This window comes from Mastigoproctus giganteus, chromosome 11 (assembly GCF_048544385.1).
Source record: "Mastigoproctus giganteus isolate SK-2022 chromosome 11, ASM4854438v1, whole genome shotgun sequence".
NCBI classification, from domain to species: domain Eukaryota; kingdom Metazoa; phylum Arthropoda; class Arachnida; order Uropygi; family Thelyphonidae; genus Mastigoproctus; species Mastigoproctus giganteus.
The window spans coordinates 9,042,452-9,067,887 of record NC_143585.1 but is presented as its reverse complement, the minus strand read 5'-3'; the positions used below and the strand labels follow the sequence as shown (position 1 = coordinate 9,067,887).

Here is a 25,436-nt window from a genome sequence, read left to right as displayed (position 1 = left end):
AACATTTAGTCGTAATTTTTTTTTCTTCCAATTAATCGTGTTTTGTGACCAGTAATATGGCAAACCAATCGACCAGAGCCAGACGCGATTTTTAGATATTATAGAACTGAAAACTTTATGCCAGTTTCATTGTCATAATAGAGAAGGATTACGAGATGGCTAGAAGACATGTATACACGTGGATATGTATCTTACGTAGGGCGACTCTTCAACGATGGTTCCACTCCAACTTCGTTCAATATGATGATATAGAACTCTGCAAAATGGTCACAGATATGTGTGTTACTACGATTGTGCAGCTTTGATGGTGCCATGAGGAGGATTTCTGGTATTTTCCTGTTCTAATTTGCTAATTTACAATGTTCTGTATGCAAACTGCCCAGTGGAGTTAAACAAATGTAATTGGTGCCGCTTAACATAAGATTTCGACCATATGTAGAAACTCCAGCTTCTAAAATTAAAAAAAAAAAAGTTACAGCAACAATAAATAAGTTAACTTGTTCAGACGGGGGATTAAATAAAACACGCTGAAATTATATTTTCTTCCAATAGTAGCGTATGCAAGGTAAAAGCCAAATTATTGTCAACCCAACGAATTATGCTTCTATACGCCTCATAACATCAACAAATGCAATACAAGTCCTTGCGGGAAAGATACCTCTAGTGCTATATATACCATACCAAGGACTATTTTTCAAAATGAAACGAGGTTTAACAACATTAATACTGGGTATTGGTTCTCAGTTGGAATATGGTATTAGAAATGAAAAAAAAAAAAAAAAAAAAAACTAGAACAATGAAGGAGATGGTCAGAATTTGGTAGTTCCGGTGGAACAGTGGTAATACTGGAGTGCTAACAACCTTCATTCCCCAGTTGGAATAAGCATTATCAACATTCAATAAAAATTGGTATTTCCTATTTATGACAACTTCTTATACACGTGTGCATTTTTACAGGTCAAGGGTCTTTGAATGCCAGATTATTTCAACTGGGTCTAGAATCCAGGCAATCTCCAAACCGCATAAATATAATTTATGCGATTTGGAGGAATCCTCGGGACATATACTACATGATTGTCCTTTATATGAAGGTCAAAGGAATAATATTCTAAGAAATGTAATGCCATCACTTCGAGTAGGTAATGAAACAGTAATAGTGGTAAATTCAAGAAACATCAGTGCTCGCAACAAGTTCTATGCAGAGGTTTGCAGTAAAACAAGACAACTCCGATTAATTACCGATTTAGTTTAATCTTAAAAGTAATGTATTGTGAACAGATAACCTTTAGTTAAGAACCGTGTTGTAGATCATTGTGAAAAACTAGAGCGGTTTGAGTCTCTAGGAGTGATTGGAATTCATCCATATCTAGGACTTTGCTTAGCAGTTTAGCATTTCTGCAATATAGAGTTTTATATATATATATATATATATATATATACAGACACCCACACACACACACACACTGCACTAATTTCTGACCTTTTTACAGAGTTTTGTATATCATTACGCGGCGGAGATGGACAGATTTTGGGATCACCCTACATAGCACACAGCACATGTCCACACATGTCGACGTTTATTTTGTGGTGTTGTTTATGATGGCCACCAGGAAGCTTCTTAATACCCACCCACTTCACGGGGAGGCGGGCGGCAGTCATGCATATTGGTGACCAGGTGTTGTCGCGTCCCACATGCTAAGAGCCAGGTACCGTCCGAAAACATAACAACAGAACACATCATAACATTTACACACCCAACACACCACATCAAATGGCCAGTTTTAGCGTAAGCTTCAACACAAGAACTACAATAGCGGCTAATGGGGAAACCCTGGGGCCGCAATAACAACACATGAATATCCCTGAATATTTCCCCTGTACCAAATCCAGCACTCATGGTTATTCTTCATATTTTTTTAGGATTGGAAGTCCCTCAGGGGTATGTGCTTGGATTGCTTCTGTTTATGATTTCTTTAAATGGTATTGAAGACGATACAGGACATCATATCAACATGTTCAGACAGTGTGAATTATGAGCGTTTAATGAGAGGCGTCAACTACACTCATTTCTTTCTTTTTTTCTTCTTCTTTTCTTGCTGATGCCTATCTAAGCCATTCTTCAGGACGATTTGAATAGGCTTCTGGGATGGCCAGATAGGTGAAAAGAAACTACTTATTAATTATGCAAAATTCAAGGTTATTAATTTGGGAAACAACATTCCAAAACTACATTAAATTATACATGGAGAGGGAGGTTGAAATAAATACAGACGAACCAAAGGTTGTAGAGGTGCAACCTAAATAGCGATGGAACGTGCTAATCCATTAATTATGCGTACCGTATATCCATAATTAAATGAGAAGCATATTTTTGCATCTGCACGGGCTCCGCCAAGGGGTGTGAAGAAGCAAAAGGTAAATAAATAAAACTGCAAAACTTTAAATAAATAAATAAATAAAACTGCAAAACTCTAAATAAATAAATAAAACTATAACTCTCTTAGGTTGCTTGCTTTAGTTCAATCAACCTTTATTTTCCATTTTGTCTGGATAATTAATGTAAGTACAGCAAAGAAGCCGAGTGGGCAAGAGCGGGAGTGCAGTTGCACACGCTCTTTGAGTTGACTGGGGTTCAAGCCCCTGACTGCTGAATACGGTCGATCTGCCAACCCGCACTGGACCAGCGTAGCAGATTATGGTCCATTTCCCTCAGCATGAATTGTTGAGGAGGCTTCCATCCTGCAGTGGGTTGATAATGGCTGCACTTTACTTTTACAGCAAAGAAAAATTAATTACCAGCTTTTAATAAATTTGTATTTACAACTTGGTAGCAAGGTTTGGGAGTCCATCACCCTTACCAATTACAAAGTCTAGAGCGTCACCAGTTTTTCAAAAATTATAATTGAAAATAGAATATAAATGATGGAACTTTCTGTTAAAATACGGTGGTCATATCAATGACTCTACGTTTTCATGTTTGACTTTTCAGTATTCTTCTTCAGGTTCCGTGTTCAATTTGAACGTTGGAGACCAACATTTTCCAGCCAACTCTGTCTCTTGCTTTGTGAAATAGTTCTTGTGTCGTAAGGCCTCTCAGTTTTTTTCAGTTACCAAGCCACTTTTTTCTTTGTTTTCCTTTTGATCTTTCGCCTTTAATCTTCCTTTGCAGGATTAATCTCCGCAGGTCACATTGTGGGCCTCCTATAATATGCCCTAGGTAGGTAGTATTTTTCTTTTCGATTGTAGTTAGTAGTGTTCTTGTACTCCTTGCCCTCTTAATGACCCTCTCATTGATGACCCGATCTGTCCACGGAATTTTGAGCATTCTTCTGAGCGTCTATATCTCGAAGGTTTCCAGTATCCTGATTTCTGCCTTGCGCATGGCCCAGGTCTCACAACCATATAGGAGGGTGCTCCACGTGTAGCATTTGGTCATTCCATATATTTTCTGAAAATCCAGTTTCGTGTCACAGAGGATGTTCTTAAGATTCTTAAATACTTCTTTGGCCATACCATTTCTGCTTCTAAATTCTGTGCCTTGGTCATTATTAGTTGTAAAGATCGTCTCTAGATATTTAAAGCTACTCATTTGTTCAATGTGCGGGTTGCTACAGCTTATTTTGATTCTAGGCAAAGTGTTTTTGCTTATGACCACAGTTTTGGTCTTTTTGACATTAATTGTTAAGTCTGTACGTTTGCTGACTTTTCAGTATATATTTATAAACGACAAGGAGAACGGACCTCGTGTAGTATCTATATTTCCCCCCCCCCACTGTAAGCTCTGTTATCCCCGCTTTGCAGAAAGAAAATTCTAGGTTTCACGAAGAAGAGAAAACTAAATAAATAAATTATCTTCATCGCTGCTAAGTACTATACAGGTACTAGAAAAAAATAATACTCATCACAGCGGCATAGAAGAAATTTTACATTAAGGCAGAAAATGATACTTGTGACTAAAAAAGGAAGTTACATAAGAAATTATAAGTTACACTAAAATGAAAAAGCATATAAAAAAAAGAAAATATAATAAACAGGAAAATATCGAGATAAAAAAATTAACATCGTTGCACAAATCAAGAATGGTAAAAAAAAACAAATGGCCGGGAAGGATAATCAAAAGCTAACCATGGATTTTGATCAGACCAACAACCGAAGAGAAAGAATTGTTGGTGCAGCTGATAAACACAACGCGGTACGCATTGGTGAGGTGGATGGCTGGTGGAAGTTGAGTAACCTGGCACAGTTAACGTCACAAGATTTGGAAGAAGTTATTCCAGTTGAACAGATGCGATCCCCTCCAGAATGCGATGGCATTTGTAATCGGTAGCCATTTTCTGCAGGTTAATTCATGGCCTATTTTAGGGGGTGCCTGGGTACGTAGGAAAAACATTACAAAGTTTCAGACGGTTGTATTTCAAAAAAATCATCGAGGGATCAAAGGTGATTCACTTTTCCCAGTTGACTGCACAGTATGGATCATGCTTACGGTTTTCTGGGAAACAAAATGGTACGCATGATTCGTACATTTCTTATGATTTTGTGGAAAGCAGAAAAATGGATTAAATTTTCATTGCTAGGCATTTTGTCATTCTATGCACATTGTTTTAAAACTAAATATGACTTTACCTTGTATAAGGCCATTCCCTATAATATAATCTCTTTATTTTTCTTTTAGGGTAGTCTTCCAGTTCGGCCAAAACAGGTGCACGTGTTGAATTCACCCTATGTTTTTAAAGCCGCTTGGTTTGTGATAAGGCAGATTCTCAACGAGAGGTTACAACAACGGGTGAGTTTATACATTTTAATAAGAAAACACTTTGGAATGTTCAGTATTAGTTATTCAGTTGTTATCTATAATTATGAATTGCACCAGATCTCTGTTGGCTACGCTGCTTAATGAAATAAAAGACACCTGACGTAGCCGAGTGATCAGGAGCGAGAGTGCTGTAACACACGCTCTTTGAGTGGACTGGGTTTCAGGCCAGTGACTACTAAATACGATTAAAGTTTGTATTGATTGATTTATTATAAACTGTGGGGGGTGGAAAAAAATTTTGATGGATGAGGGAGTTTTTTATTATTGTTATATATTTCCTATTTATTTATTTCTTATTTCGTTTTGTTCCCTATTATGTATTTGTCCACTTTATTCTTATTTCCCACACTTACGCATCTAACTTTACTTCACAGGAGAATTCCAGATTCGAGGGAACTTCTCAATTGTGTATAATTCCCTTCGGAAAGGCTGAGTGTTCAGGAATGACAAACAACGCACACATTAATATATAACATGACATAGTTTATTTACGCTTATATATATACAACATAATATACAATTGAATAGAAAAACATGTAATATGCATACAAGGTTAAGTCAAGGATACCTTGCATATATTATTCTTATATTAACAATCAATATGTTATTTTGATCATTATACTCTGTGTTCTCGCCATTCTGTTACAATATACTGAAGACCAATCTTAACTTTCCTAAAGTCTCTAATTGTTATTAGTCTTTCAGTTGGACCAACAATTCTTCATCAATACAAACACTATATTCAATTATCTATCCTTAGAACATTCAAAGATTCTCACTATATTCAATTATCTATCCTTAAAACATAGTCAAAACTTCTCGTTGGATTCAATTATCTGTCCTTAAAACATTCACATATAATCCTTACTACCCTACTAACATATTATAATCCTTTGAACAACAATTTAATCTATTACTATCTTTCGTTTCTCTCTTGCATTTTACAATAACCTTCTTGAATTAATTAAACTCTGTTAGTATATATATAATTTACTTAAGAGATAATTTATCTATCAATTTACTTCTAGTGCTATCTCTGTTTTTCATTAATTAATCACTATACTGTTCCACTAACAGTCCTTGTTAACTTACAATAATTACTATTATCTTTTTTCTTTCCTTTGCTTTCCGGGGCGGTTTCACACTTCCATTTTTGGATCACTGAGGATCTCCTTCATCTGCTTTCACCTGAATTTGCTACAGATAATTTTTTTTTCTTTTTGGAACTCTTGGCTGCATGGGACTGGCGTTCTTTCTCCACCTTATTCGGGCTACCATCCATTCGCTGCTTCCTTCCTTCTCATCGAGCTACTAATTTCGCATTTTCGCTCCTTTCTCTCGAGCTACTGATTCTGCGTATTTCGCTCCTTTTTTCTCTCCACCTTATTAAAACCTATCACAAGGAAAACTCATAGGGCATCTCACACTAACTCCTTCTCCACTCCACTTTATTAAAACTTATCACAAGGAAAAACTCATAGGGTGCTACCCTCGTTTTTCCGCTCCACCTATTAAGAACTCCTTCAAGAGGAAAACTTTCCAGGGCGCTACCCTTCTCTTTTCCCACCACGACCAAACACTCCACTGTTAAATGACACATATTTCCTACCACAACAGAACCCACAACTGTCCATGTTACTAACTCATTTTTACTTATATCGACGAAAATCTCGACTGCTGTGTCCGCAGACTATTTCATTTTCCCTAGCACCAACAAAAATCTCAACTTAGAATCCCACCAACCCATTTTCATAAATACCCAAAAGAATCTCAATTTTGGGTTCTCTCCTCTGTCTCACTTTCCCAAGCACCGACAAGAATCTCAACTTTGTCTCCTTCCTAACTCATTTCCATAAACACCCACATAACTCAACTCGGGGTTCTGTCTCTGTATTCCCCTGTTCACTCACTTTTGTTCATCTCAATTTGTGTATACCGCCTACATATGTCAAAATCGCCCTAGTTTTTAGTTTAACCAATCTTACTCATTTTATCAACTTTCTCTCTGTTCTTATTCGCTAATTTTAATCTTTCTCACGCTGTCTATTTAGTGCTCTATCCAACTTCTTATTTTAAGAAATTTGTAAACTTTCTCAGGCTGTCTGTACCTTTGAAGTCAGCCGCTTATAGTTATACTGTAGCAGACTAATTTCCCACGATCTAAACACTTGCCATCACCGACAGCCAGACAGACTTAAACCTAATTCCCAGCATTTCTTCCGTTTTCACTACCCTGTTTCGCGTCCAGGTGTCACCGATTAAAGAAATGTCCCGACAGCACATGGTCCACCGCGCTATTGTTTTCCAGAGTTGACCCTTCTACTAATAGCAGTTGCTACTGGGTTCTATTGTTCTGGTTTGTCTGTGTGAGCTGGGAGTCGGGTTTACCCAGGTTGCTAATAGCTTTTCAGCCTACCGCTCCCCTTGTATAGACGGTGTCTAATTTAATCCTTGCCAGTGATCTTAGTAATATTCTTGACTTGTAATGTTCCACTCCCCCATATTGCTTTATTATAAGTTTTACTTTAAACTAATCTCCCTCCTCCACAAAATATTATATTTGTAAGATTTTACATCTTACAAAACTACACTGATGTAGTGGTCGTGCCGAAGTATGAACAAGAATAAAAAACAAACTGTTGAAAAATTATTAACTATTATTTGGAGTTATAGTAATATGTAGCAAACATCTTTCTATTTAGCCTTCCTTTGTTTCTCTCATAATATATGCTGGGTGAATAAAAAATTTTGGTATTGTCTTTGAAAAATAATCACCATAGTCACTCATTTTCACTTCTCTCTGATATATATAGAACATATTTATTAAGGGACATGGGTCTTAAGATCTTTATTTCTTTTGACATGTCATCTACAAGAAAGGAAATTACTGTATCCTAAATGTTAGCATCTCCCCTTAAATATACATCTTAGTTTTCCCCAGTCAGCGTAGTTGACGGACAAAATTATGATGTCTAACTAACAACATCCGACACGTAACCAAAGGGGCCACATATCATCGTATCAATAAAGGGAATGTACAAAAGGGAAACAGAAACAAGTGTAGTGTACATTTAAAACCCATCAGTTAGGGTCTCTTTTTGTAAAAGAAAATCCCAAACACAAAAGGTACTACAACTTAAAGCACTTATTACCTTGAGTGGATTGAACGACGAGAAGACAGAAGATGTTTAGGGAAATTGGACTTGAATTGCTGTACATTGTAGTTCTTAGAAAATACAAGCGAACTAAGGTTGTTCAAGAATAAGAGGTTTTCAGAACATCACCTCAGTGCGGTAACAGTATTTCTAGTAGGGCGAATTTCAGACATACATTTTTTGTAGTTGTTTAGATGAATGGCAACACAAAGAGAGAAACGGGATACAGAAATTTATACACGTAGCTACGGCTGAAGCAATATTTGTGATGTGCTTTGTCCAAGAAATATTACAGGACAGGATCTACTCCTTTTTGTCCTGTAACCAGAACATCACTCACAGAATACACGCCATTTACAGCCAGAGTAAAAGGAGCAATATTACCTTAGTCGCTGATGCACCTAAATCCCTACAACAACGCCAATAATAACAGCAATAATTATTACACTCATAATTTAAGATTCTCGCAGCTATCATTCATGCAAAAACTTTTCCCAGCCCACTATGCAACGTTATGGGGCAGTAGGACTCCACACTATCTCTAGGTGTTGTTGGCGACTTAAAAACAAGCTTTAGTAATGCATCTTAACAGGGAACAGAAAGATACCAACTGCGAGAGAGAGGCATTGAATATACCTAGCAGTTGTGATGGGATAATCTTGAAACTGTTTTATTGACTCATCCTCTGTCAGATCCATCCCCGGGAATTTATTATTAAACATTCTCAGTACAGCCAGAGCTAATTCCTCTACCCTGAATTCTTTCTTCATTTTCACTGTGATAGGTCTCATTTAATCAAAAATTTTTGAGATGAGATCATCAGTTTTTATCAAATCTCGCGCTCTAGAATCACAGCCGCCCTTTTATTAATAGTATTTGCCATGTAGTACAATGCAGCCATTTTATTGATACTCCTGATAGTACTGTGTACAAACGTGAGACTAAGCAGCCCTCTATATTTTATTGCCCTGCCACACCCCTGGAAGTTATTTTGGTTTGAATCCCAAGCTGTACCTTCCCTCTCGTATGAAACATTCTTTACCCTCAGAATGTTTATTCAACATCGGCTGTTGTGGCAACAAACAAGAATTTATGAGGTGAATTACTTTGACCAATATCATCAGATAAATGCGGATCTAAATTTCCCTTCTCTCCCCTAAACCATCAGTTTCCCTGAAACCTTAGAGTATCCTCTTTGATATTGGCAAAAGTTCTTGCACCCACTGTGTTCAAATGAATACCACGCTGTGAAATGGTCACGCTGGTAAAAAAATTTATCAGCTGAGGTCTCGAGTTAATCCACAAGGCTTTCTGCATATTATCCTTCCTATCGCATCTGGGCAGAATTGCAGACACAAGCACATTCTGACCTAACTCTCAACAGTTTTCAACATATGTCGCGAGTTGGTTCACATATTCTGATATCTACAGTCCAGAGAGATCTGCTGTTCCTCTGCTCTGCAGATGTCTAATTCAGGGATATGTCCTGAATCCAAACTTGCTCTCATAATAATGGAAACCGGTGTATTTACCTTCTTTGCTTTTTTTTTTTTTTTTTTTTTTTTTTATAAAAACCCCAAACACGAAAGGTATCAAAACCTATAGTACTTGGTATCGTGCATGGGTTGAAGGAGAATTATGGGGGGGGGGGGGATGCCGGAAACTTTGCTCTAGAGACTAAACATGGGTTTCACCACTTCAAGCCTCCAATAAGCAAAGTGGTGGTATTTCACCGGTTGATGAAAGTCATCTACCACTCTTGCTGATCCCTTAATATCATTGGATAGATGCCATCCTCCCGAGGTAGCTTTCATGTTTAAATTCAACAGTTTCCTTCCCACTTCTAACTCACGTATCCCCAAACTACGGCTGGCGGAAATTTCAATTATATCGTAAAAATTAAAGTTTATATTAGATCACAATAAAATTTTTGAAAAACACATTTTACAGATTATTTTAACATTTCTCAGTTGATTAATAGTGTTAACGTCTCTGTGTCATCAGCATAATCTTGATAGATATTAATTATGTTATTTCCACTCAAAGCTATTCTTTGAAACGTCGTTAAAAAAAAACGTCGTCATCATTCGTACGTTGGCATTCGAGGTGAGCGGACGCGCTTAGACAGGGCTCCTCAGTTAAGTGGTTTACTTTTGGATAGTGATTTTAAATATTTGATTTATTTAGATATTGTTGGATTATTTTGTTATAGGTTTTCCTGTAACTGTTTGATTCTAATAATATTATAGATATAATTTTTTAAAGTTACTTTCATTGATATTTATTTAATTTTATAATGGTAGTTACGAGATCTGCCTTAAACACGTCACAGTGTATTGTGACTCACACGGAAATAGCAGATGGCGATTTACGGGTGAGTCATGATTTAATCCGTTGTGGAACCTGTGGAATGTTTTCCAAGGTCAACCTGGTGACTAATCCTACCTCACCTGGGGATTCTTTTCTTTGTGATCGATGTAAGGAGTGCACCGATCTTAAATTACAATTTGGTGCACTGATGGAACAATTTGAGTCCCTGAAAAAACGAGTGCTTGCCCTCGAAAATAATGCATCTGGGAGCTCGTCAGGGACTCAAAACTCCAGCAATCTACCAAGTGATGCACACCCGATTCGAACCTCGAAACAGAAAAACCAAGTGCAAACTACTCTGGTTAAGAAGGACATTGTTTTATTAGGAGACTCCATTGTCAGGGAAGCGGGGAATATTTTTTGTAATAAAGATAGGTGGAGCAGAAGGACAAAATCAGTACAAGGACAAAATCAACAAACCCATCCTCACCTACGAATATTGAAAACGGAAATAAATAGCAACTACAGACAATCAAGAAAATACAGGAAAATAGGATTCCAGTTCGGCAAAATAAGAATAATTTACAAGACGATTTGCTATGTTACTATCAAAACGTGCAATGTCTAAACAATAGCACCTATAAAGACACCTATTCCCTTATATTACAAGAAGACTACGACATCTACTTTTTAGTGGAAACATGGCTCACTCAGGATGTTAAAGACAGTGAATTGGTCCCACCGGGCTTTGTTGTTATTCGTAGGGATAGACTGGATAAGAGAGGTGGCGGACTCATGATCGTCTGCCAAAAAGAGATTCCTATCTCAAAAATCAAAGTCTTGGCTAACATTGAAGGAATTTTTCTCCAACTGGGCAGTGGCTCTTATATCTGCTATGTTATGCTTGTCTACCTTCCACCACCTGTAGATAACACTCTTATGACGGAATTTGAGATCACTATCGACCAAATTCTTGATCAACATCTGGGAATAGACCATTTAATTGTTTTAGGGGACTTTAATATGCCACATGCCTATAATGGATGTAATGCCAATCCAACTAATGTCTGGACACTTAAGGGTAGATTTCAAAAAAATTTCATCTCTCTAAATTTGAATCAGATCTGTGAATTTCCAACTAGAAATGAAAACTACTTGGATTTAGTCTTCACCAACTTTCCTTTGGTGGTCTTTAAGCCAACTAATCTTTTCAAATCAGATCACATTCCTGTGGCTTTTTCCATCAAGAAGAGATCAGTTAAAAATACGGATTTAGAACAAAAACAGAAGCTCAATTTCAATAAAGTGAAATGGCCTGATATGAATTATGCATTTAAAAACTGTAATTGGGAATTACTATTAAAAATCAATGATCCTCAAGAAGCACTGGACTGCTTTTACCAAATCATTAATGAAGTAACTAACAATCTTGTTCCATGCTATAGTGTTCCTGATAAAAATTACCCACACTGGTTCTCTAAGGAACTAAAATCCCTACTGGCAAAAAAACGAAAAATGCATAGTAGGTTTAAGACAAATAAAGAAATATGCCTTTACAATAAATATTCCTCCTTAAGAAGACAGGTTAAAACGACATTAAAACAGGACTACAACAAATACCTGTGTTTTGTCGAAAGAAGAGTCTTCGAGGCAAAAGATATGAAGCCTATATTCAGCTATTTCAAAGCAAAAAATCAAAATGCGGCTGTAAACACGCTAGATATTCCCAGTGAATTGTCATCTTTGTCTGAGGCAGACTACCTTGCTAGCAGCTTTGAAGAAATTTACAAAACAGATACAGCAGATGACGGGATGGAAGGTAACGAAAATTTTCCTCTCAACTACATTGATACCCTAACAGTATTTGAAATAAACCAAGCAGAATTATTGAGTACAATCCACAGTATGAAAAAGGATCTCACACGAGGCCCGGACGGTATCCCTACTGTCTTATGGAAAAAATGTGGAACTACACTTATAAAGCCATTACTTCACTTAATAAAATTGGTATTTGAGAGTGGAATCTATCCAGTTCAACTGAAAAAGGCCATTGTTACCCCTCTTTACAAAAAAGGAGACCCATCCTCACCCAACAATTACAGACCAGTTTGTCAATTGAATACACTCTCAAAGATAATTGAATCCATTGTAATGAAGCAGCTATTTAACTTTATGAAACTTAATTTGTCAGATTACTCTCACGGATTTATCAAGGGTCGTTCCACCTGCACAGATATGATCTCGTTTGTTTCGAACATATCCCAGGCGCTTGACGAAGGAAAACAAGTCGACTCCATCTTCCTTGACTTAAGCAATGCCTTCGACAAGGTAGTCCATCAGAGACTAATCAACAAACTGCATCACTATGGTCTCAGAGGACAAGCACTAAACTGGATTGAAAACTACTTGGAAGGTAGAGAAATGTCCGTGACATTTAAAGGTAAAACCTCATATCCTTTCAGTCCTGAAATTGGTGTCCCACAGGGTTCATCCTTAGGCCCGCTATTATTTCTTATCTACATCAACGACCTGCCAAGCACCCTTGGAGCCTACCAAATCAAAATCAACGTATTTGCAGACGACATAAAAATCTATAAAGCAATTCGCAGTACCAATGACTGCATCATCCTAAACGAAGCTCTTCAACGAGTTATTCAGTGGCTGAAGGAGAACAAAATGGCAGTCAATGAAAACAAGTGTGAGCTGATGAGCTTTGCTAATGCACACAAGAAAAACAAACTTAATTTTTCTTATTGTATCAACAACAAGGCAATCAAAAAAGTTAGTACAGCCAAAAATTTAGGTATCTTTATTAAAGAATCATTTTCCTTTGATGTCCATATCTCTAACATTGTAAAGGCAGCTAGCAAAAAACTAGGTTTCCTGAAAAGAATTAACCGAGACTTCAATCAGTTGGCACTTTTCATCTTTCTTTACAAAATCTATGTTAGGCCAGCCCTAGAATTTGCCTCACAGGTCTGGTCCCCACATGTTGCGTACCAAAAATTAGAAATTGAAAATATTCAAAAGAGAGCAATCCAGTACGTTTGCTTTAAAAGTGGCCTGAATACTATGAGAAATCCTACCAAGAGTGGTGTGTATTCTTTGGACTCGAAACGCTGGAAAAAAGAAGAGATAAAGCCGATTTACTCCTTCTTAACCAACTATTAAATGGTACCCTGAATTGCCCTCATCTCGTCTCACAAATAAATTTCAACGCTCCGACAAGAGCGCTAAGAAACCATCCACTGCTGAAACCATCCTATGCGAGAACAAATTATGGATACTACAACTTCTACAACAGGACTGCAAGATCAATGAACAAAGCAAATATTGAGATATTTGACACCCCCGGACACTTCAAGAGGCAACTGAAATTGCTAACCTCATCCGGTACCTGACTTAAAATACACTCTTCTTTTAAGTTCTAAGACTCTGATTGTGTGTGAAGAAATACCAGTGCTCTGCCTGTTCACTTAAATAGGACGGATGAGTCCTTTTATTTATTTAGTTTATCTGTACATATACTTTTTTCTTTACTTTGGGAAATGTATACTCCAAGCTTTTTGAAGCTATGTAATAATTCTTTGTAGCTGCACCCTCAGGCACGTTGTTTGCTGTTTTGTAGCTGTTAATAATAATAATAATAATAATAATAATAATAATAAGAAGAAGAAGAAGAACCAGGGTATGTCTGCCGGGAGCAACTATTGATGATGTCACCAACAGACTGTCAGATTTTAAAGGGGGTAAAGAAAATATTATTATTCATGTGGGGACAAACGATATTAAACGTACACGATCTGACGATTTGTTGGAAAAATACAGGACCATGCTGAGGAAATGTCGCGAGCTAGGCCATAATGTCTATGTGTCTGCAATTCTGCCCAGACACGATAGGAGGGATTATATGTTAAGAGCCTTGTGGATTAACTCAAGACTTCAAGGAATCTGCAAGGCTTTAGGGGGTAAATTTCTATCAGCATGGCCCACACTTGTAGCTAGAAGGAATTTGTTTTGTAGAGACGGGATACACTTAAACAAAGATGGTGCAAAGGTTTTTGCCAGTATTATAGAGGATACCTTAAAGGCTCAGGGAAACTGCTAGTTAGGGGGGATGTGGGTAAAATTGACACGCGTTTATCTGATAATATTGGTCAATGTAACTCTTGCACATACCTTAAGAGTTCTTATCTGTTACCCCGACTGGACGTATTATCTAGATGTTCTGGGGCCAAAAACGTTTCACGTGAGCGGGTAGCTAATATCAGGGAAGAGAGCCTAAAAAACTTCAAGGGTTGTGTTAGGGTTGTTAAATATACAAGAACAGTAAATCTTAATTATTTATACAGTAACGTTAGAAGTGTCGTCAATAAATGAGCGAATTCGAACTGCTGGTTAAAACAAGTAACGCGGACATAATAGGGCTTACAGAGACGTGGTACCACCCGGAAATTGGGGATGATGAGTTTCAGTACGGCTTGTATAATGTATTTAGGAAGGACAGAGTAGATAGAAGGGGTGGTGGGGTAATGCTTCTTATCAGAAGCAGCCTGAGTGCGACGATAGCTTTCCCGGATTCAGACATTTCACATGCTAGTACAGAGTCTGTATGGTGTGAGATAGTTGGAAACAAAGGTACAATGCGAGTAGGAGTAATCTACAGACCCGGTGATTGTGAAGATTATGACGAAAGCCGCTACATGCAAATGGAATGGGCAAGTAAGCGTCAATGCCTTATTATGGCTGATTTCAATTTGCCTCTAATTGATTGGAGTAAATGGGAAGGAAACTCGACATGGGGAACAAAATTTTTAAATCAACTAGATGACTGTTATTTGTATCAACATGTCAGGGAAAGAACTAGAGAAAAGAATATCCTAGACCTCATCATCACACATGAATCAGATGACATAACAGGGCTGACAGTAGAGGAACCAGTAGCAGGAAGTGATCACGCAGTTCTACAGTGAATGATAAAGAGAGAGAGGTAGCAGAAGTAAAAGGCAAAGGAATGGGTTTTAATTTCAGAAAAGAAAATTACGATGCCTTAAGGTACTACATGGCCTCTATTAACTGGGTAGATATCGCGCAGAGAATGAATACAATTGAACTGTGGTACGCTTTAAAACATTAATCACAGATGCCTTGAATGCGTATATACCATTAAAAAAATACTCCATGAGAAGGGTTCCAAGTTGGATGAATAGTGAAGTTGCCGCATTGCTTGAGCAGAAAAAGGTGGCATGGAAAAGTTACAGAGCAATAAAAAGTACTGAAGCCTATAACAGCTACAAGGTGATGTGTAATAGAGCCACAGAAAAGGTTCGACAGGCAAAGGCAGTTTATGAGAAATCACTAGCAAACAGAGCAAAGAGGGGGGATAAAGAATTCTTCACATATATAAATGCCAAGAAGAGCAGGACAAACCAGATCGGACCTTTACTAAGGGAAAGGGGATAGTAATAAATATACCAGCTGCCGTTGCAGATGAACTCAACAGTTATTTTGCATCGATATTTACAAATGAAAAGCCTTTTGTGGCAATGGAAAATTGTGGGAGCGAAGTTAAAAAATATGTAATTAATGATATTGAAATTTCGCAAGATTATTTAATGAAAAAACGTTCGAGCCTACAGACCAGTAAGGCTCCTGGAGTTGATGGAATATACCCTATAATCTTAAGAGAGGCGGCAAGCGAGTGCATTGAACCATTGAGGCTAATTATGCGAGCATCACTAGACTCTGGGGAGATTCCCTTGGATTGGAAAAGTGTAAATGTATCTCCCATACATAAGGGTGGCTCTAAAAGTGAAGTGGGAAATTATCGACCTGTCAGTCTGACTTAAGTAGTAGGGAAAATCATGGAGGCAATGATCAAGGGTGGAATTCAGGATCATTTGGATCGAATTGAAATTCTCAAGGATACTCAGCATGGTTTTGTAAAGGGAAAATCATGTTTAACAAATCTGGTTCGCTATTTCGAAAGGGTCACTCTCGAGCTGGATTTAGGGAATAATTTCGACATTGTTTATTTAGATTTCAGCAAAGCTTTTGACTCAGTCCCACATGAGCGGTTGCTTTATAAGCTTGAACAGGTTGGAATCACTGGGAAAATCCTTAGATGGATAGAAGGATGGCTTCAGGGCAGGAGGCAGAGGGTTGTGATAAATGGCTATTCCTCAGATTGGGTTGATGTAAGAAGTGGGGTTCCCCAAGGATCAGTATTAGGGCCACTGTTGTTTTTAATTTTCATAAACGACATTGATGAAGGGATAGAGGGCGTGATGTCTAAATTTGCAGATGATGTTAAAATTGGTAGAGTAGTTAATGATCACTGTCAAGCTGAGCTTCTTCAGAGAGACCTGGATAGACTTCAAGAATGGTCAGAAAAATGGCAGCTGTGCTTTAATCCAACAAAGTGTAACGTATTACACCTGGGAAACAGTAATCCCAAAATAACGTATTCACTTGGTGGAGTTCAACTAAACCCAGTACTGGAGGAAAGGGACTTGGGTGTTACGATACGGTCAGACTTGAAATTCTCTGAGCATTGTAAACAGGTTGCAAGGAAGGCCCATGGTGTCCTATCGATGATCTATCGAACTTTTGCAAGTAGAGATAGGGACGTGATAATTCCATTATATAAGGCTTATGTTAGACCACACTTGGAATACTGTGTTCAAGTATGGAGACCGCACCTAAAGAAAGACATCGAGCTTCTTGAAAGGGTGCAAAGAAAGGTAACTCGCCTGGTGACATCGGCAAAAGGGCGTCTTTATGAAGAAACACTTCGAATATGTGGGTTGCAGAGTTTGGAAACTAGACACCTTAGAGGAGATTTGATTGAGGTGTTTAAGGCTCTGAGAGGCATCAGTAAAATGAATGAGGAGGTAATTTTCAAGATTATAAATGATGCTAGAACTAGGGGACATAAATTCAAGTTACGGGGGGAAATGTTTAGATTGGACTGCAGGAAGTTCTATTTTAGCCAGCGAGTTATAAATTACTGGAATAAGTTGCCTTCATGGGTGGTAGAGGCCGACAGTTTGGGGAAATTCAAAGGTCATCTGGATAGTACTTTCGGGTAGGGAAGCGCATAGGATGATAGGATTAATTTCCTTTTATTTATTTTTTATTTTATTATTTTTTTATTTATTAATTATTATTATTTAGTTATTTATTAATTTTTGTTTTTATCATTGTTTTGTTCGGATTTTTTTTTTTTTTTTGGCTGGTGCAGCATAAGCCATAGGCTTTCTTGCACCATACGGCCGTTACTAATACTAATACTAATAAAATAATCCGCTAATCTTGACCCTGTCACTGGATGGCAATAGGTGTTAGAGACAGTCATTAGGGTTTTCATAATCCCTTGCCAACCTGCACACGAACCCTGATGTGCACAGTATGGGAGAAAAGGTCACCCTAGGCTTCAAACATTCTGGATTCAGAATTAAACCGGTACCCTAGCAGCATGGTGTGATGATTAGTAACGGCAAGATCCACAACTAGCCTGCATATGAACCCTGATGACAGAGTATGGGAGCAAAGGTTACCTCTGGCTTCTACTATACAGGAACCCCTGACCAAGGATAAAAACGTGACACTGTCCTATTGGTTAACGGAGTTAATCCCTCTGGATAAAAATTAACTGCAGTCTGCCTGTAGGCCTACAGTTAATCATAACGTTTCTGGTAGGATCGGGAAGAGGTGGCTGTCGGCAGATATAAATTTAATCGCTTTGTATTAGCTTAGATTTCCTATTTTCTATTGTAGCAGTAATTAAAAACTTAGTACTTTACAATTGTAATTTGCAAATTGTAATATTGGTACTTGCAATTGCATTATTGGTAATTGCAACTGTAATATCCTAAATTATTAAAATTTTTAGCCGTTTCTGTTCTTCCCACAGCATAGTCTATGCTGTGGGGTATCTTACTAATGGGTATCGGTAAGACACCCGAAACGTCATCTTATTAAACTATATAATAATAAATAATATAGTTTTATATTATAATAATGTAGTTTATTAGGCGAACAGCCTAACAAACTATATTATTAATTTCACACGTGCTATAAGAGTGATATGAATATAATGCTGACTTTTATGTTAAAATATTTCATGAAATTTAAAGACACGTCAGTGCTTACTTCCTGTACCAAAGTGTATTGTGTCTGTAAATTGCTTGTGTTCTCTGATCGATTTGCCTGCATTCTCCTCTCGAATAAAACCCATGATCACAAGACCCATCCAACAATCTAAAGCAATCTTTGTTTCCCGAGTCGACCCTCAGACTACTCCAGACCAAATTGTGTCTGAATGCCTACGACTCATGAATATAACTGTAAGAGTCGCCGTACTGAACAGGGCAGCCACATATGCGTCCTTCAAAATTGAGTGTGATGAAAAAGATATTAATAATGTTGCCGCCACTTCCTTCTGGCCAGTGGGAGCTCTTATCAGACCTTTTTATCACAACGGCCAGCCGAGATTAAAACTACCTCGCTATGTATATCCCAGTAAGCCAACCACAAACTCACAAGTATAACGCCAAAGGAAGGAAACCAGACCATCGCAGAATATATGTACCCCGTTAGTTACACAGGATACTGAATCGCTACCGGATCGCCATTCAGATTTCAATCGAATTTCTACAATAGTCACTACCCGACACATGATACAAAGTAAGACTATACCCCGTAGAAGACCTATTAGGACAGAGATAAAACCATTATCCATAGGGAAGATTTTTTATCAGAATGTCAGGAGCATACGAAACAATTTGGACACATTGGAACAAATGCTCTTGTCACGTTCTGCTGATGTTATCTGTCTTACAGAGACCTGGCTCCAGCCACATCAAGAGTCTCTGGTCGCTGCTGGATACAATGCCTACTTCAAATCCAGATCTGTAGCGAGGGGTGGAGGAGTAGCCCTGTTTGTACGTGACATGACTTCCATCAACCGGTGAAATACCACCACTTTGCTTATTGGAGGCTTGAAGTGGTGAAACCCATGTTTAGTCTCTAGAGCAAAGTTTCCGGCATCCCCCTCCCCCCATACTTCTCCTTCAACTCATGCACGGTACTAAGTACTATAGGTTTTGATACCTTTCGTGTTTGGGGTTTCATAAAAAAAAAAAAAAAAAATAACAATAATCTCGGTCGCCTACTCGGATTCAGAGTTTTATGAGGCATTATTCGTCACTCTTAAAGTCCACTCGGCACTCTTAGATATAGCAGTCGTTTACATTCCACCTGTCCCTTGTCTAGAAATGATAAATAATGTAGTAGACTGGCTTCTCAACAAATTACATGTGTCAGCTACCCATATAGTATGCGGAAATTTCAACCTTCCACCACAGCTCAGTAACCTACTGGACACCATGTTAAATAAACTACAGCCATGTTCCATCTCTCTTATCAATGACCAACCTACAAGAGGTGAAAATAGACTTGACCTAATTCTGTCTTCTGGTAAATGTATAATTGATGTACCCCCCGAAATGTTCTTTCCATCCGATCATAGCCCAATTGCAATGCTCATAATGCTACCGTATGTGGACTTCAATGTCAAGGAAAAAATTAAGAGCCAGCGTGTCACTTCGCCAGCCTTTCTGGACCCAAATAAATGCTTATTTGCTGCCAGCTGTATCCCGTGGGAATGTCTACTCAAATGTGATGCCTTATTTGCAACAACTCTCTTAACAAGTTGGATCAACTCTATTACAGAATTTGCGGCTTCCAAATTAGTAAGGATGTCATCAAAATATAAAACCTGGTGGAACTCTAGCCTATCTACATTGTTTAAACTAAAGCAAACTCTGCACAGAAAATGGAAACTGTCTAATGACACACAAGATAGAATTAACTACTCGAGGGCCAGAGCAATATTTAATAGGGGAAAATCTAGAGCAATCAACCGCTACATGAAAGACACACTTTACAGGGGAAAGCTACCTCGTTGCACACATAAAAGTGACACAAATCAGGGGCTTGACAAAGAAGCGTGGATGGACCACATTAGCAGATTCTCCAGCATATATCATGAGTCTCAAGTCATGGAATTTGAGTGGGATCAATTAGTTGACAATAAGATGGAGTCTGTTCTTATCACTAAAGAAGCACTAATACAGAGTATTAACTCCCTCAGGCCAACTAACACAGATGGGGTTGATGGAGTCCCCCACTTCATGGTAAAGTGTCTTAGTCCTTACCTAATTGAACCACTCCAAGCAATTTATAGCTCTATCCTTGCTTGCCGAGTTTTCCCTGAGAACTGGAATAAGTACGCTGTAATTCCAATGCCGAAAATTACAAAGCCTAACCTTGTGGAGCACTATAGGGCAATATCTACTGAATCTACCCTGTTAAAAGTACTGGAGAAAGCTCTGTTGCCAAAGTTATCGAATCAGATACTGGCTGGGCAGCCTCAACAGATTCATTATTCAATAACTGCAAGATCAACAATAACTAACCTCCTCACAGTTCAGGCCACGATACTAAATGCTTTCCAAGCCAGAAAGGAAATTGCAATAATTTATACCGATATAAAAGCAGCCTTCGATAGTCTGGATGTACATGCCTTACTTCATCTGCTCCAACACGCCTTCCAAATAAAAGGAAATTTGCTGACGTTCCTACAGGCTCTTCTTACTTGTCGGTCCATTTATTACGGCACAGATAGTCAGATCCTCCAACGCCAAATCCATGCAGGAGTTCCACAGGGTGAAATTTTATCAGGACTCCTCTTTACCGCCATGATGATCCCGTTCTGCAACGGTAGGGATGATGTATGCACTTATGCAGATGATATTAAGATCCTAACACCCATCCAACCGTCCATGAACAATAGGACATTGTGTGAGCAGATTAATTATAAGCTTCTGAATTTATTAGAATTTATTCGTGTACTTAGACAAATTTGGCTTGGCCCTAAATCTGCAGAAGACTGTAATTATGGTGTACTCGCTCAAAAAATCGCCTACGCTCGTACATCCGAAACTTAATGGCAAACCTATCCCAGTTGTTGAGACGCATAGAGATCTGGGAGTAACATTTGATACGAAACTTACGTTCAAGTCTCATATTGACCTGATTGTAAAGAAAATGAACTACTTACGTTGGGCAACAAAACAGCACCTCTTGCACGTGAAACAGACTGCAACAACCGCACGATATTTAAGAACCACAGTGTATTCAGCCATTTTGTATGGCGCTGAATTGCGGGCGTCAGCCACCCCTATCCACATTAGGAGAATATATGCGAGTGAATTCTGGCTGCTGAAGTGGGCACATCATAAACACCATCTCCCTCAACAGTTAAGGACCACGCAGCTGTCTGAGCAGCTTAAACTGCAGCGTTTACCAAACATCATTTCCTGGAAACGATTAATAACTACAATCAAAATGATGATTGGCACGATATCATCACCATGCTTCTGGCAGGTTTGTGAGTGGCACATCCCGCCATCTGCATTAAGAGGAACAAAATCCTTGAGAATGAAGACCAACAGACTGAAGATGGCCGACAGGTTTATACCCGCCAGTGCGTTAGAATCAATTCAGTGCCTAACACATATCGGAATTGACCTACTAAGGCTCATAGAAGACCCGAAATACAGGAAACAAACCGCAGTGTGGCTCGCTGAGGCTACTGTTGCCTAGTAGTTGTGTGAATTTCTGTCAAGAACTGTGTGTACGCAATTGAATAATGTATATCTCGCACAAGTTGGTCAGTGGACGTGATGTTAAGATGAACTTTTGTATTACAATTTCCAGGACTCTAGACAGAAATGTAGTGAAGAGTAATGTAGTTTAAATGTCATCTTTTCGTGTATATTTAACCTTTCTTGTATATTTTAGACATTCTTTTATTCGCATTTTATGGTAATTCCCTGGTAATTTCTGCCGTGAAGTGAATTTGTCACTTACCAATGTACACCTATGTTTTAAATTTGGTAGGACAAATAAAGATTTATATACTTTAGTGGACGAAAAACCCCTGAGTTCCGGGGAGGGGGACTAGCTATCTACGCCTGAGACAGATTAACTCAGCCACGGAGTGAAAAAGGCCCTATAAAAGTTCCTCGAGTCATCGACGGGACTCGAACTGGACTTTTCCCACTCGGTATGGAGAGGACGGTGACGATATCGTTGTGCTACTGCATGCGCAGATTCATCTTCGTTTATATGATTCTTTGAGATGGAGGGCCTTTGGACGACTTCTAGCTGGGCAATCGTAGCGAGGTGGCAACCATCAACTAGAACAGACCGCTATCTGTTTCTGACAGCAAGACAGAACCCTACGATGTCATGTCATTAGTTGTCTCTCGAAGTTACTACTGGCACAAGTGAAGACATTTCCAATAGGACTGTGTTAAGGACTCAATTGAAGTGGGCGCTACTCAAGGAAACTAGTGGTTTGTATCCCATTGACCCCAAACCACTGCAGAGCTCGTTGAAAGTGGTGCCGTGAACATGTGACTTGGTGCCCTGATAAATTGGGTACAGTTGTTTTCTCTAATGAGTTCCGTTTTAGCCTACAAACATACTTTAGACGTTATTTTAACTGGAGACAATGAGGAATGCGGTACCATCCCTTCAATATCAGAGAAAGACGGTAGAGGCGGTGTTCTGTATCCCTGTGGCTGCGCCTCCCTTCATGTTTTTGATAGAGGTTGCCTAATTTCGCAGAGTAACCGAGAACAGATCCTCGAACACTGTGTGTGACTTTTTTAGATATGGCCCAGGTTTTCTTTTCGTGCATGACAACTCCACAGCACATGGTGCTTAAGTGGTGGAGGAGTATCTTGATACTGAAGATTCCAACGATTGCTGTGGCTTCCTTAAATTCGATCGAACATGTGTGGGACGTCCTTGGGCATCTCATTGCACGCCAACTGCCAACTCATCGGTCAATTGGTGTGCTGAGGTCTGCCCTGGTGGGAGAATGGAATTTTTTTGCCACAGAATCTTTTACACACCTTTATATTGAGCACAGGCTAAACAGGCTACACCACTCTAAAGCCTGTTTACCCATTAGAGAGAATCATACGCAGTACTGATATCACGTGACCATATTTTCGATGATCTTGTTTCGACGTCGGTAATGTGACATTTTTGGTAATTCTTATTCAACCCCAATAAATGTCTCTTAAACCTGTCCTAAGTTTCTGTCTCCCTATTGCTTCGTTAACCTATGATACGCCATCATAACAAATTTTGTCCCGCTACATTGCAAAGCTGCATTGGTTACACCACATTTTCTATGTGATCTGTTATTTTTGTCGAACACATTTTGTAAAAAAAGCCTCATAAAATTGCGCCATTGAAGGGATTCGAACTCAGGTTTTTATCACCCTGTGTATGGGGAGGCCTGTGATTACATCAACTCTGCCATCCACGAGAGTCTAAACTTTAAGAATCATTAAGAAGTCTTCGAGCAACACCTTTTCCGAGAGCTCTTTTGATCCCTTGATGGTTTTCGTTTCACTTTTGCCTAATCTGAAACAAAATTTGATTCAAATTCGCTGAGAGGTCCATTATTTTGCAATTGTTTAACAATTATTGTAATTAATATACCCATTTTTTTTCAGATTGTTTTCCACGACAATGTCGAGACTCTGCATGAATACATCTCCCCATCTCTTCTTCCATCAGAATACGGAGGAACTCTCGGACATCTCGAAGGACTGTCAGTGTACAACAAGATTGAAGAGTGGTATCCACAGTACAAGAAGTCTCTTCAGTATGGATACAAGCAGCAATAAAACTTATGGATTCTCCGCAATATTTACTCATCAAAAGTCTTCGATCTTGAGAATACAGGTTTTTATCTATTGCTGCACTAAGAATAGAATTGAAATCTTCAGTCCTGTGCTTTCCATATTAAAGAAGTGATAGTGTCGTGTATGATGTGATTCTGTTTTGGCAACCCCCTGGGAGTACCTTCGAATACAACAATATTTCACCTCCATAATGGTATTTAACAAGGGATTGATATATTTTCTTCGAAATCTAATTTCAGCGAATGTTAAGATTAATATTAGTGTATGATGCAATGAAGCACATTCCATGTAGGGAGAGTATTTTTAAATGACATTTAATGCTTGATATTTATTTTGATTCTTGTAACAAAATCGTTTCTGATTAAAAAAGACTAAGTGCTCTAGTGGAAGAATGGAATTTTTTGCCACAGAATCTTTTACACACTTTTATATTGAGCACAGACGTTATTTTAACCGGTGAATGAATGCCATTAAAAGTACATACAATTTTAGTTTATTAAAATCAAACTGATAAATAACTCGCACGCGCTATTATATAAAATGCTTACAATGCTTACTATAAAATGCACACAATTATTATATAAAATGCGCACAATTATTATATAAAATGCTTACATTTTGATTAATAACTCAGTTACTAATTACTTTATAATAATAATAAAAATAAAAGCCCGATGAACTCAGTGGTTACGACACCGGACCACCAATATTATGGACTGGGTCCGAATCCCGTAGCGAAGGAGACAAAAAATCTCGGGCGAAAAACATCGCGAAAGTCGCTTGATTGGAACTACCCTCCCCAAGGTCGAAGTGACTACTGAGGCAGAAAGTGGTGCTATCTGGTGTCGCTTCCATAACTACCGTCCGCCTATGCGCTTTATATAATAATTACTACCCAATCGCGACAAATTCTGTCCGAGATCACCACCCTGGTTCCAACCAGAACTATACTCAACATATTTTCTAATGGGCAACTGACCCTTCAACGACAAACTTGTAGCACTCGCGCTGCTTGAAGACTCACAATTCTCATGTGGGGAAAGAGAGAAACATGGCATCACTTGATGCACCAATGCCCAAATTATGAGGACCTGTACGGGAACTTCATCACATAGCTTGCTTACATACCCCAGGATCAGGAAAACCACCTCCTGGACTCCTGTGAGGAGTACAAGATCTTCACAAAGTATGCAGAAGACCTCTTGACGAGAAGAAGAGCTGCAGCAGTAACAAGAAATACACAACAATGGAAAGAAAACCCAATGCCGTATCCCAAGGAAGTGGACATGACACCTCTTGTATGTGACCAACAAACCGGACGAGACCAAGCACAAGAACGAGACCATCGCCTGAAGTATGACA

At 38.5% G+C, this 25,436-nt stretch overlaps 1 protein-coding gene across 3 annotated transcripts in view; it reads left to right on the top strand.

The window, feature by feature from the left end:
- The window catches only part of LOC150077691 (alpha-tocopherol transfer protein-like), a 97,595-nt gene extending 73,231 nt beyond the window's left edge, over positions 1 to 24,364 (top strand). For all 3 annotated transcript variants that reach the window (XM_090384223.1, XM_090384221.1, XM_090384222.1), the window contains exons 6-7: positions 4,676 to 4,786; positions 23,883 to 24,364. In XM_090384223.1, coding sequence (XP_090240349.1) covers positions 4,676 to 4,786; positions 23,883 to 24,056 — 285 coding nt within the window. In that variant the 3' untranslated portion in view covers positions 24,057 to 24,364. The remainder of the gene's footprint in view (positions 1 to 4,675; positions 4,787 to 23,882) is intronic.
- Positions 24,365 to 25,436: the final 1,072 nt, after the last annotated feature.